Source organism: Palaemon carinicauda, chromosome 9, assembly GCF_036898095.1.
Source record: "Palaemon carinicauda isolate YSFRI2023 chromosome 9, ASM3689809v2, whole genome shotgun sequence".
Taxonomy (NCBI): Eukaryota; Metazoa; Arthropoda; class Malacostraca; order Decapoda; family Palaemonidae; genus Palaemon; species Palaemon carinicauda.
The window spans coordinates 161,741,859-161,754,586 of NC_090733.1; the positions used below are offsets into that span (position 1 = coordinate 161,741,859).

A 12,728-nucleotide genomic window follows, 5' to 3' on the forward strand; every position below is an offset into this window, starting at 1 on the left:
AACTTTTTATTTGTAAGTACTGGATCTCCATTGTGTTTAAAAGGTTGTCTATTCCTATTGCTTTTTGTTAAGTCATGAGTCTGTGGAAAAAAATGTATTGTACCTAGTGTAAATTTATGTAATTTGATATGTAACTTAAGGAAGGGATGATGAATTAAATCTCTAGTTGATCATCCTACCTTTTTACTGAATTTTTTTTGCAAGGTAAATTTTCTTCTTCCACTTGAATGTACAGAGTTTGTGTGGGGTGTTGCTGTCAGTTACGAGGCATTTTTTGGATGGGCTTGAGGGCTAATGGGGGGGAATGCAATATATAAGGGTTTGTGACTGAGAAAACTTTAGTGGTTTGTGTGTGTATGAAATATATTTGATTTTATTTTTTTCTTTTGTATCCCTCAAGCCCCCCTTTTTCCAAAAATGTCTTAATGTGTTATTGTTCCTTTCCAGGTATTGACAGCAGCCCCTACACTCAGTAGGGAGTGTAAGGGAGAGCAAATTTAGAATATTTCCTGTTATCAGTCTGTACTAGTTTGTGATGCTGTTCTATATCCATACCTTGTAACTAGAAGTAAGCTACTGTGTTGCTATATGAGAGTGTGTCATGAACATTAAATAGTTAACAGGAGCTATGGAAAAAGCCATATCTGGTCAGAGGCCCAAGAAGTGAATTCCGATGTTAGGAAGAGGGTGACTTTTGAGTTTAGTATGAATTCAGACTTATTCAAAACCCCTTCCAAGATTGAGAGATTTCAAATGTGCTGTTGACAAACTTGTCGAGACATTGTAATGGTGGGCCCGCACAGACCTGTACGACATAGTATGCGGCTGTATTTTTCAGAAATTAGGACTGTTTAAGTGACTTTGCATCCCAATGGTGGACGGGAGATTGATGAGAACAGTATTGATTTAGGTAAAATTGTGGTACTGTATTTTTCACCGTTATATGTTCTTTATAGATGGCATACTGGTACTTGCCCAAATAGATACACGGTTAGGTGTGCCTTGGTTTAGACTTGGCCTGTATAGGAACACTTATGAGTGTCCCACCTGGGGGAAGAAAATTTCCTGTGTATCACTGTTACCCTGTTGCTGAAGTTTGACGTTAAGGAATGCTAATTTTGTCTTTAATTTTCTATTTGTATTGATGGGTCCATGCTAACATAACCCTAACAGTTTTGTACAAATAAATTTTATTTTTTTGTTTTATGAACACTGCATATTATTCCTGTTCCTACACCAATGTGCCCCCCTTCCCCAGCCACTGTTTTTTAAAATCTCTTAAGTACCGTAACTTATCATAATTCTTTCCTCCCACACTGTGTCCCGTAATTAATTAAACAACATTTCCTTTCACCTAATGTTCTTATACTTGTACTTATGATCAGCAAGCAAAAGGGAGGAGAAGCAAATGGGTAAGTCAGGTTCTAGCTGGGTCCCCTTGCCCAGTATAAATCAAGGGGTGGTGCCCAGTACTCAGGTCTGTTGAACTGTTACTCAGGTTTTTGGGTATTCCACTGTTGTATATTTTTTTGTGTAGTGAACGTCGGGTTGTGGTCGGCATTCGGACACTAGGCAGTTCGGGTGCTACCTCTGGCCACAGTCCGCAAACCACTACACCGCTAGCGAGATCGAGTGGACTTCGGACCATCTCAGGATCTCTACTGTAAGATGGGATAGCTGTTCCGAAAAGGTACCTTCCTGCTTGTTGATATAAGCCACCACCGTGGTGTTGTTGCTCATCACCACCACAGAGTGGCCCGCCAGGACTTGGTGGAACTTCTGAAGTGCCAGGAACACGGCCTTCATTTCTAGCAGGTTTATGTGAAGGTACTTTTCTGATTCTTACCACAGGCCTGAGGTCCTGTGGTTCAGAAAGTGGGCCCCCACCCTTTCTTTGATGCGTCCGATAACAACATCAAATCCGGGGGAAGGACGAGAAGATCCACTCCCTTTCGTAGGTTCTCGTCCGCCACCCACCACTGGAGGTCCGTCCGTTCCGCAGGACCCATAGGGATCAAAGTGTACGGGGAACTGTGACCTTGATTCCACCGGGACTTGAGTCGCCACTGGAGGGATCTCATTCAGAGGTGACCGTTGGGAATGAGACGGGCCAGGGAGGAGAGGTGGCCGAGGAGACGTAGCCACGATTGGGCTGGGAGTTCTTCTCGATTGAGGAAAGGTCTCGCAACCTTCCTCAGCCTTGCTATCCTGTCGTCTGATGGGAAGGCTTTGTGGAGATTGGTGTCTATGACCATGCCTAGATATACCAGTTTCTGAGAGGGCTGCAGAGAGGACTTCTCGAAATTTACCATGATCCCTAGATCCTGGCAAACTTCGAGGAGCTTGTCTCGGTGGCGAAGAAGGGTTGCCTCCGAGTCCGCTAGGATCAGCCAGTCGTCCAGATAACGAAGGAGACAGATGCTGATCCTGTGAGCCCATGAAGAGATGAGGGTGAACACTCTGGTGAACACCTGAGGGGCTGTGGAGAGACCGAAACACAGCACCTAGAACTGGTGGATCTTGTTGTCTAGGCAATATCTTAGGTACTTCCTTGAAGACGGATGGACTGGGATCTGGAAGTACACGTCCTTCATGTCCAGTGTACACATGAAGTCTTGTGGTCCCACTGCGAGTCTGACCATGTCTGCCGTCTCCATACTGAACGGAGTTTGCTTGACAAATCCGTTCAGGGTTGAGAGGTTGATGACTGGTCTCCAGCCTCCAGACGCCTTTCTCACAAGAAAGAGTCGACTGTAGAAGCCTGGGGAACCGTCTACAACCTCCTGGAGAGCGTCCTTCTTCAACATGGTCTGGACTTCTGCCAAAAGGGCTTGCCCTCTCGCCGATCCCATGGCAAGAGAGCTCAACGACACTGGATTCGCTGTCAGGGGAGGTAGAGGCTGTGAACGGGACGCGATAACCCTGAGCGATCACGGAAATCGTCCAGGCATTTGCCCCGAGTTGCTGCCACCTTATCGCGCAACTTTGTAAGCATCCCCCCACTGGTGGACATGTAGGGGGACTGCCAACCCTAGCGTTTACAGCCTCGGCTGTTACCTCTAGGGTTCTTGCCTCCCCTGGAGGACTTCTTGCTCCTTCTGCTCTTGGCAGGAAAGGGCTTAGACACCTTCGGCTTCGCTGCAGTGGTCTTCTTCGTGTCCTTAGCTGGACGGGGCTGTTGAGCCGCTGGAGGTTTGTATGGCCTCGATGTCAGGGCCCTATGGATGAGGGAATCCTGGTTGGACTTCCTCCACCTCTCAGCGGTAAGCTCCACGTCCTTAGGCTCAAATAAACTCTAACCGAACACGGAAGAGTGTCTGAGCCTGCTAACCTCCGAACTGGGAACCTTCTAGTGGAACCTCTCAGCCACAGCGTCCCGATGTTTGAGAATCGTATTGGCCCACAAGCTCGAGACTTGGTGGGCCAGAAACTCAATGGTCCGTGTGCCTGAGAGTAAGAAAGTCTCCAGTGCCTTCCTGGTGCTTTCTTTGGAGAGGTCCTCAGACCGCACCAGGATGCCCAGAGACCCCAGCCAGATTTCAAGCCACGAAGTTGCCTGCGTGGCACACTTAGCGACCTTCTCCTGGCTTAAGATCTCAGTAGCTAAGTAGAACACGTGCCGGTTGGAGTGTCTCTGTAGAGGGACTCCCCCAGTGAGTTCTTCCACGGAGTGATGCATCGGAAGACCCAAACAAGACTCCTCAAGGATCTCAAAGTACCTCCCTCAGATGGACTCGAGGAGGAGGGAGGAGCTTGTTACCGGCGCTGGATCTGCTGGAGGAGGCAAGCTCAGAGAGCTGGCCCTCGACATTGTCCCTGGCACTCATCATCCCCTGAGACCAAGGCAAAGCTGCACTGGTCCTAGAGGGTTTCTGGGTGCCGTAGACACGGTCCAAGACCGTGTCCTTACCTTCACAAGGAGGGATCTCAGGGTCTGGGATCCCGTTAAGGTTCCTCATGAGGGTCAGGACTTGCCAGAGGGCGTGTTCTGACTCTTGGTGCTCTCCTCCTGAAGGACTGGCAGCGAAGTCTCCCGTCCCCAGTGGCTCTTCCTGGGGGACACGTGGACATCCTCGGAAGGTCTAGATGGCTCCTGCCTGATCCTTGTTGACGATTTAGGGATCGTCTTAGAGTCCTTCGGTTCCCTCCTGGGCGGGATACAAGACTCGAGTAACGATGGGTGCAGGCTCTTTTCCACCCCTGGACGAGAAGACTTCTCAGGGAGAGGCGGAGCTTCCCCCATTGGTGCGATGGGGGAACGTTCCGGCTCGTCCGACTCTCCTGAGAATGGGTAATCCTCATCCGCAAGGGAGGAAGAAAAAGTCTGGGGGGGGGGGGAAGGAGCCTTGCGCAAGGATCTGCGAGGAGACAAAATAGGCCTTGGAGGTGTTTCCACGGGGGACTCCTCTCTTCCTCTTCAGGGGGGAGGAAGCAGCCACTGATTTGTGATCCATGTCAGAGGGCGGGCTCCATCGCCTGCACAAGAGCTCTGACAAGGGTACTGAACCAGTGCTGCTGGCTGACAGTTGCGCTGTCAGACACTCTCTCTGGAGGGAAGGGGATCGTTCGATCCCTTGGAGGAGTCGACAATTGCGGGTTCGCCTGCGAAGCTGGAAAGAAAGAGTCCTTAGACCTGTCCGGGAACCGCCCCTCCTCCGGTGAGCGCGCTGGTCTGCGCTTGCGGAGAGGGGAACGAGACGAAGACCTATCCGCCTGGCGACACTCGCGCTGGAGGTCACGTGATGGGCCCTGGTCAGGGTCGAGCGCGAAAGGATCGCGTGCCACAGGAATCTCGCGCTCGCGCGCGCGCATCGGCGTGGGCGAGAGAGGGTGGTGGAGCGGGAGCGGTGGCGTGTAGGCGAGGTCACAGGCGCGTGGGAGCTATGGCGCGCAGGAGATGGCGCGGGCGCAGGAGATGGCGCGGGCGCAGGAGATAGCGCGGGCGCGGGGGCGCGCGGGAGCTGGAGCGGGCACACGTAGGAGATGGCGAGGGCGTGTGGCACGTAGGAGCTGGAACGGGAGGCGGCCGGATGCGATGACACGCAGCACCCTGATGCGTTACTGGAGGGCGCGAGAGGACAGGGGCGCCTGAGCGCGTATCCGGGAGAACCGGGCGAGGGCGCGAGGAAGGGATGGCGCGTTGGCGCGTAGGTAGGCGCTGGTCCGAAAGGACAGGCATACTCGCCTGTGGGCGGGCTGGGCGCGCATCAGGATGTGGACGCACTGGTGTGCGCTGCTGCGGTGGGCGAGCAGGTCGCGCGGTTTGATGAGGGCGCACAGGTGTGCGCTGGAGGGTTGCATGGGGCGCCTTGATAACTGGAACAGGGCGCGCAACCGGAGCGTCGCGCGCAGTTGGAAACCGTGCAAGATCGCGCGGTCTGGAAGGAGAGCCCTGGGGTGCCTGTGAGCGCCCGTGCGCTAGCTTAGGCGCCTCCTGGGCGGCGCGTTGCGATGTGGAAGAACCTGGCGCTTGAGGGCAAGAGGCGCGGTTTTGCGATCAAGGCCCTTAAGCCCCGAAGGGCCCGGTGCCTGCGCAGTGGCAGAATCAGGTGGCGCGCAACGCGCATCCGCAACATCGAAGGTTGACGGCAAGTCAGCAGGTCTGGAGGAAGACTGGTCACTGTGTCCTAAAGAACGACCATCATCCGAAGGGGATCGCGAACGATCCCCGGAGAGGTCTAAGGTGGTAGCTGGCAGGGTCGGCGAACGGCGAGTCGTCTCCTCCGCAGAGGACTGTGGTGACGACGAGCCGAAGAGGCGCCTCCTAACTCCCTTGTGAGGGGAAGGAAGGCCTCTACGGCGAAGGGGAGGACGAGCCTTCCGCCTTATACGCCCACGAGGGACCGTGGGATCAGCCGGCTGACTATCAAGGGGCCTCCGCAGAGGAGTCTCTGTAAGTGAACTCCCCCGTTGGGGAGAATCATCGGCAGGAGAGACCGTGGGACTTAGATCCTCCCTCGAAGGTGTTCGGAGGGGGAATCTAAGCCGTCAGCTACCTCAGCAACAGGAACGGGGGTTTGACTAGACCCACGAGATGTCTCCGTCACAACAACGTCAACCACAGACAGAGGATCTATCCCTGCTGTAGCTGGCGATTGTTTGACAGCTGCACCAAGTTTGATCATGTCAAACAGGGCCCAAGGAAGCCCAAAACTGTAACAAATCACGATTAGTCATATTCAAATCCTCCTCCGGGGGAGAAGGGGCAGCCGCCTCGCTATGGAAGGCGACTACCTCTCCTGCACCCCGGATCCGTCAACAGCAGTACGGTCTACACTACCACTCGCCGGCCTCTCGGAAGAGACCGCTCGAGGGGGGGCTTCGGAGGAGGAAAGGGCTACGGAAGAAGAAGTCCTGGAATTTTCTCTCTTCCTACATTCTATACAAACATTACCACTATCACACCGCTGGCCCCTACAGTGAGGACATAAGGTGTGGGGATCGGTGTCGACCGCCGACATAAAGGTCCCACAACGGCGGCCGGGAAGTCCAGGGCATGTACACATAGTCACTAGAGGCCAACTTCAAACAAACCGTGAAAAGAAAAAGCAAACACAGATTAAAAATGGCAGTCAAAGCGAGGGAGAGAGCAGACAGGTCTGTTCTCCGCCCGAACCAAAAGTAAAGTGAAGCATTCACCGGTGTGTGTGTGAGGTAGCTACCCCTCCCTACCCCCGCTAACTAGCGGCGGGGTAGTAAACCCTCGTTAAAACTTTTATGGCTCGTCATGCAGCTACGCCGAAGCAATTACCCCATGTAAATAGCGTGGTTTGTATTTCAGTTACGTTACGGAACAAACAGAAGTTAGTGACAAGGCCTCCCCCGGGGGGTGAGGTGGTGCTGCTTCGCTAGGGGGAAGCAAACTCATCTCTCGAGACCCGGGGTTGGTCAGAAATAAATCGGTCTACGCTACTACTCGACGGTCTCTCAAAAGAGACCGACCGAGTAGCAGCTTCGGAGGAGGTTTGGGCGACGGAAGAAGAGGCCTTGGGTTTTCCTCCCTTCGAAGCAACCTTCGAAGGAGAAATATCCCGCTTGGACTTCTTCCGCCGTCGCAAAAACCTCTCCCACTGGGAGGAAGACCACTCCCTACGCTTGTTGACGCTATCACACCGTTGACCTCTGCAAGAAGGACAAAGGGCGTGAGGATCGGTCTCGACCGCCGACATGAATGTTCTACAGGGGCGGTCAGGAAGTCCACGGCAGGTGCGCATGGTCGCAGAAGTAAACTTCATACACACTGTCTAAGAGAAAAGACAAAGCAAAAAGCATTAATGGCTGCCGATTGTTGGCGAGGATGAAGAACAGCAACGTCCGTTCACCATCCGAGCCGAAAGCAAAGTGAGCTCAATCACAGGTGTGTGAGGGGGAGCGGTAGCAAGCTATCCTCCCTAGCCCCCACTAACTAGCGGTGTGGGTAGTTAAACCTCGTTAAAAATTAATGCCTCGTCATTTCAGCTACGCCAAAAGTAATACCCCTATTAAATAGCATGGTTTGTATTCCAGTAACGGAACAAATAAGATTTCAACTGTCAAGTTTCAACTTAGTTTGAATAAATTTTCATATTAAGGGACGAAGATTTATATCTATATGAGAATAACTAGATATTAAGAATTGTTCTGAAAAGTACTTCCAATTAAAAATTCTACATGCAAAAATGCCTTCCTTGAAAGGACTAACCTTCACTTTCTGTTTGGCACGAACAAACTTCTCCTCACGTGATGTCTCTGGAGATACCTCCTGGGACTCTTTCTCCATCTTGATCCCACTTCTGAAACAATGATTTTCATTAACACACAGAAGAGGATATACTACAATAACATACAGTACTGCATAATCCTATAATTCAATTCCACTTTAAACACTTTTAAAAGGACAGTATAAACAGTACTACACCCTATTTCAAAAGCAAAACTTTTTCTTACATAATGGCATAAGACCTTTGCTACAGGCATCATCTCCAAGCACATTTATGGTGGGATATCTTCCTCCTGTTATCTCCTATAAGAGGATTTAATGGAGGTTGGCTATCAAACACATAAAACCTTAGGGCATGCTAAGTATATCTGGAGGGGTTGGTGCTAGGGATTGTCATTTGAGATATTTTTCCCAATCCCAGGTAGGATTTCAGGAAAAGGTTAGTGTTTTACCGGGATCTTCGGTAAATCCCGGAAATCCAAGGATTCTATGAAAAAAAATATTTTTTGTATTTAAGGGAAGAAATATTGCAAAAATAACAGAGCACGTGACTATTTGATTATTTTTAAAGCATTGTCAAAGACACTTCCACAATATATAATGTAAAAAAGTAGCGTTCAATGAAATTAACGGTAGAAAATTAAGATTGATTAAACAAAATTTTATGCAGAGTTATTGCTTCTAAAACAACTCAAGAAAGTGGCACATCTTTTTACAATTACATGAAAATATCTTATACAATCAGATGCTTTTGTAATATAAACCTGGTGAAAGAAAAATCATGTTCATTACAAATATGACAAATTCGTAGATAATTTGTATTTTTCCCAACTATACAAACCTTAGCTATTTACATGGGGTATTACTTTCGGCGTAGCTGAAATGACGAGCCATTAGATTTTTAACGAGGGTTAACTACCCTCTCGCTAGTTAGCGAGGGGGTAGGGGAGGGCCCCCCTCACACACCAGTGAACTGATTCACTTCGCTTAGAGGTAGGACTTCACGGGGGACAGGGCTGGCGGGCAAATATGTGTAAATAGCTAAGGCTTGTATGGTTAGGAAAAATACATATTATCTCCGAATTTGTTATTTGTTCCATAACCGAAATACAAACCACGCTATTTACATGGGGTGACTTAACCCTTAGGTAGGGTGGAAAGTCCCAGCCTTACTGGCTTTGGCTTTGCCCGGGGACTCAGAATCCGAGTGAGCAGCACTCGCGAAAAAGAGTCCCTGCACCTCGCAAATTCCTTGCTCCGCAAGGAACGTGTGGCCTACATAAGCTTGTGTGTGAAGGAAAGAAGTGTGACTCATCCTAGGAAGTTGACCTGAAGTCCTTTAGATGGATATCTAGGTTAGGACGTTCCCAATACCACCTCGTCAGGGTATGGGGGACGCGACAGTATTATATTAATACTAGGAGCACAAGGAAGCATGGTTTACCTGCAGTGGCTTGAGGTCAGCTATGCAGAGAACCCAGGATGCTGCTTTCCCCAAGAGACGGGAGGATGAAGAAAAGAGTAAGGGCCAGACATACTTTTTCATTCATGCAGTCTAAAACCGGGTAACAATGTCCTCAACCTTCTGCTACCTGTCCATTAAGGAGCCTGAGGTTAGACCAGCTGTTGTGCAGCCACCACAGGGCCGATAGAGAACGTATCAAGCCTCCTGTGGGTCACGTCCTGCAGGTAGTGGGCTGTGAAGGTCGTCTGACGCTTCCAGACCCCAGCTTGTAGCACCTGCGTCACAGAGAAGTTTCTCTTGAATGCCAGGGACGTTGCGATGCATCTGACATCGTGTGCTCTAGGGCTACGTGACGGAGGAGGGTCTGGATTCAGGGAATGATGGATGACCCTTCGAATCCTAGCTGAAATGGTATTCTTGGTGACCCTCCTCTTCGTCCTTCCCGTGCTAACAAACATGGCTTGCACACGAGGACGGACTGCAGCTGTTCTTTTAAGATAAAGCCTCAGACTCCTTACTGGGCATAGTAGGAGATGGTCTGGGTCATCTGTTACAGAACGAAGACTCGAAACCCTGAAGGAGTCGAACCTTGGGTCCGGAACCCCAGGATTTCGAGTCTTGGCAACAAACTCAGGGACGAACCTGAACGTTACCTGCCCCCATCCCCTTGAATGGGCGACATCGTACGAGAGACCATGAAGTTCAATGACATGCTTGGCAGAAGCTAGAGCGAGCAGGAACACCGTGTTCCAAGTCAGGTGACGATCAGAAGCCTGGCGTAATGGTTCGAACGGAGGTCTCTTAAGAGCCCTGAGTACCCGAACCACGTTCCATGGAGGTCTCACTTCCGACTGAGGGCAGGTAAGTTCGTAGCTTCGTATGAGCAAGGAAAGTTCCAGCGAAGAAGAAATGTCCACTCCTTTCAGCCTGAAGGCCAGGCTTAAGGCTGAGCGATAGCCTTTCACCGCCGAGAACGAAAGGCGCATTTCCTCCCGCAGATAAACAAGAAACTCCGCTATTGCTGGAATAGTGGCATCGAGGGGAGAGATACCCCTCCCATGACACCAACCATAGAAGACTCTCCACTTCGCCTGGTAGACCCCTGCAGATGACTTTCGTAGGTGTCGAGACATCCTCTCCGCAACTTGTTGCGAAAAGCCTCTCTCTGTTAGGAGATGCTGGATAGTCTCCAGGCGTGAAGCCGAAGCGAAGCTACGACTTTGTGGAAGATGTTGCAGTATGGTTGCATGAGTTGCTCGTGACGTGGAGGGAGTTCTCTCGGGAGTTCCGTCAGGAGCTGCAGAAGGTCCGGGAACCACTCTGCATGATGCCATAGCGGAGCTATCAAGGTCATCGACAGGTTGACCGATAGTCTGGTCTTGTTGAGCACCCTTCTCATCAGACAGAACGGTGGGAATGCGTAGACGTCGATATTGTCCCACCGTTGTTGGAAGGCATCTTGCCCTCTGCCTTGGGGTCCGGGACTAGAGAGCAGTACAGCGGCAGTTTGAAATTCAAGGCTTATCGCAAACAAGTCCACTGTCGGGGAACATCACAAAGTCAGGACTTTGTTGGCTACTAGAGGATCCAAAGACCACTCAGTACTCACTATCTGCGAAGCTCTGCTCAGACTGTTGGCGAGCACATTCCTTTTGCCCGGAATGAAGCGAGCACATTCCTTTTGCCCGGAATGAAGCGAGCACATTCCTTTTGCCCGGAATGAAGCGAGCTGATAGTGGTATCGAGCGGACTTAGGCCCATCTCAGAATCGTGGCCTTGACTCCACCGGGACTTGAGCCGCCATTGTAGGGATCTCATCCTGAGGCGGCCGTTTGGAACTAGACGGGCCAGGGAGGACAGGTGACCTAGAAGACGTAACCAAGATTGGGCTGGAAGCTCTTCCCGTCTGAGGAAAGGTTCTGCGACCCTCCTCAGCCTTGCTATCCTGTCGTCTGATGGGAAGGCTTTGTGGAGATTGGTGTCCAATATCATGCCTAGATATACTAGTCGTTGAGATGGAAGCAGAGAAGACTTCTCGAGATTTACCATGATCCCTAGATCTTGGCAAAGTCCCAGAAGCTTGTCTCGGTGTCGAAGAAGGGTCGACTCCGAGTCTACCAGGATCAGCCAGTCGTCCAGATAGCGAAGGAGACGGATGCCGATCCTGTGTGCCCACGAAGATATCAGGGTGAACACTCTGATGAACACCTGCGGTGCTATGGAGAGACCGAAACACATCACCTTGAACTGGTAGATCTTGTTATCTAGGCTGAATCTCAAGTACTTCCTGGAAGATGGATGGATTGGGATCTGGAAGTACGCGTTCTTTAGATTCAGCGTGCACATGAAGTCTTGCGGTCTCACTACAAGTCTGACCGTCTCCGATGTCTCCATGCTGAACGGAGTTTGTTTAACTAACTTGTTCAGGGCAGAGAGGTCGATGACAGGTCTCCAGCCTCCAGACGCCTTCTTTACAAGAAAGAGTCGACTGAAGAAGCCTGGGGAGCTGTCGACGACCTCTTGGAGAGCATCCTTCTTGAGTATGGTCTCGACTTCTGCCCGAAGGGCTAGCCCCTTTGCCGATCCTATGGCATAGGAGCTCAACGACACTGGATTCGCTGTCAGGGGAGGAAGAGATGTCGTGAACGGGACGCGATATCCTTGGCTGATCACAGAGATCGTCCAGGAATCGGCCCCGAGTTGCTGCCACCTGAACGCGCAACTCTGCAGGCATCCCCCTACTAGTGGACACGCAGGGGGATTGCCAATCCTAGCGTTTGCGGCCTCGGCCGCTCCCTCTAGGATTCTTGCTTCCCCTGGAGGACTTCCCACTAAATATTTCAATAAAAAAAAAAAAATTGAAATATGTATCCAGACACTGCTAATGAAGTAGGAGAAGAAATGGGGAGAGGAAACAGAGAGAGAGGCAATCCTCTTTTATCGTCGCTGAACAGTCCTTCACGGCAAACACTTGACAGATGCACAAAAAGCGAACTCCAAAAGCATTGCAGTCAACTAGGACTAAGAGGTATCTGGACGAATAAAGATGCCTTAATTGATAAACTAATGGAGCATTATGAAAATATTGGAGAAAATCACCCATCGCATGCTCCCAGCCAAGATAGAGACCGTGACTTACAGATATCAAACCCGGCACAGTTATATCAAAGGTTTGAAGCTTCTGTTAGAGAGACAGAAGAAAATTTCTATGTTATATAAATAACTCTTTAGCCGATAAGGAGAGAATAATAGGAGAACTACAAACTAAATTATTCCTTGCTGAAGAAAAAATCAGACATCTACAAGAAAACCTTCAAAATAAGTATGGATCATGTCCCTCTGAAGCCATCACTCCTCCATTGAATGGGAAAAATGTATTACACATTGGAGATTCTTGTCTAAAGGAGGTTAAGTCTAGTGACCTTCAAGATAGTGTCATGGTAAGAACCTTACCAGAAGCAAATATGGACTTACTAAAATCTTGGGTAATGGAAAAGCTGGAACATTCACCTAAAGAATGCGTCATTTATTGTGGAACTCAAGATCTACTCGTCGAGGATATTA

General features: G+C 50.2%; 1 protein-coding gene across 1 annotated transcript in view; it reads right to left on the reverse strand.

The window, feature by feature from the left end:
• Positions 1–12,728, reverse strand: part of RecQ4 (RecQ4 helicase) — a 122,603-nt gene that overhangs the window by 74,620 nt on the left and 35,255 nt on the right. Inside the window, exon 2 of the mRNA XM_068380727.1 lies at positions 7,682–7,772. Coding sequence (XP_068236828.1) covers positions 7,682–7,759 — 78 coding nt within the window. The 5' untranslated portion in view covers positions 7,760–7,772. The remainder of the gene's footprint in view (positions 1–7,681; positions 7,773–12,728) is intronic.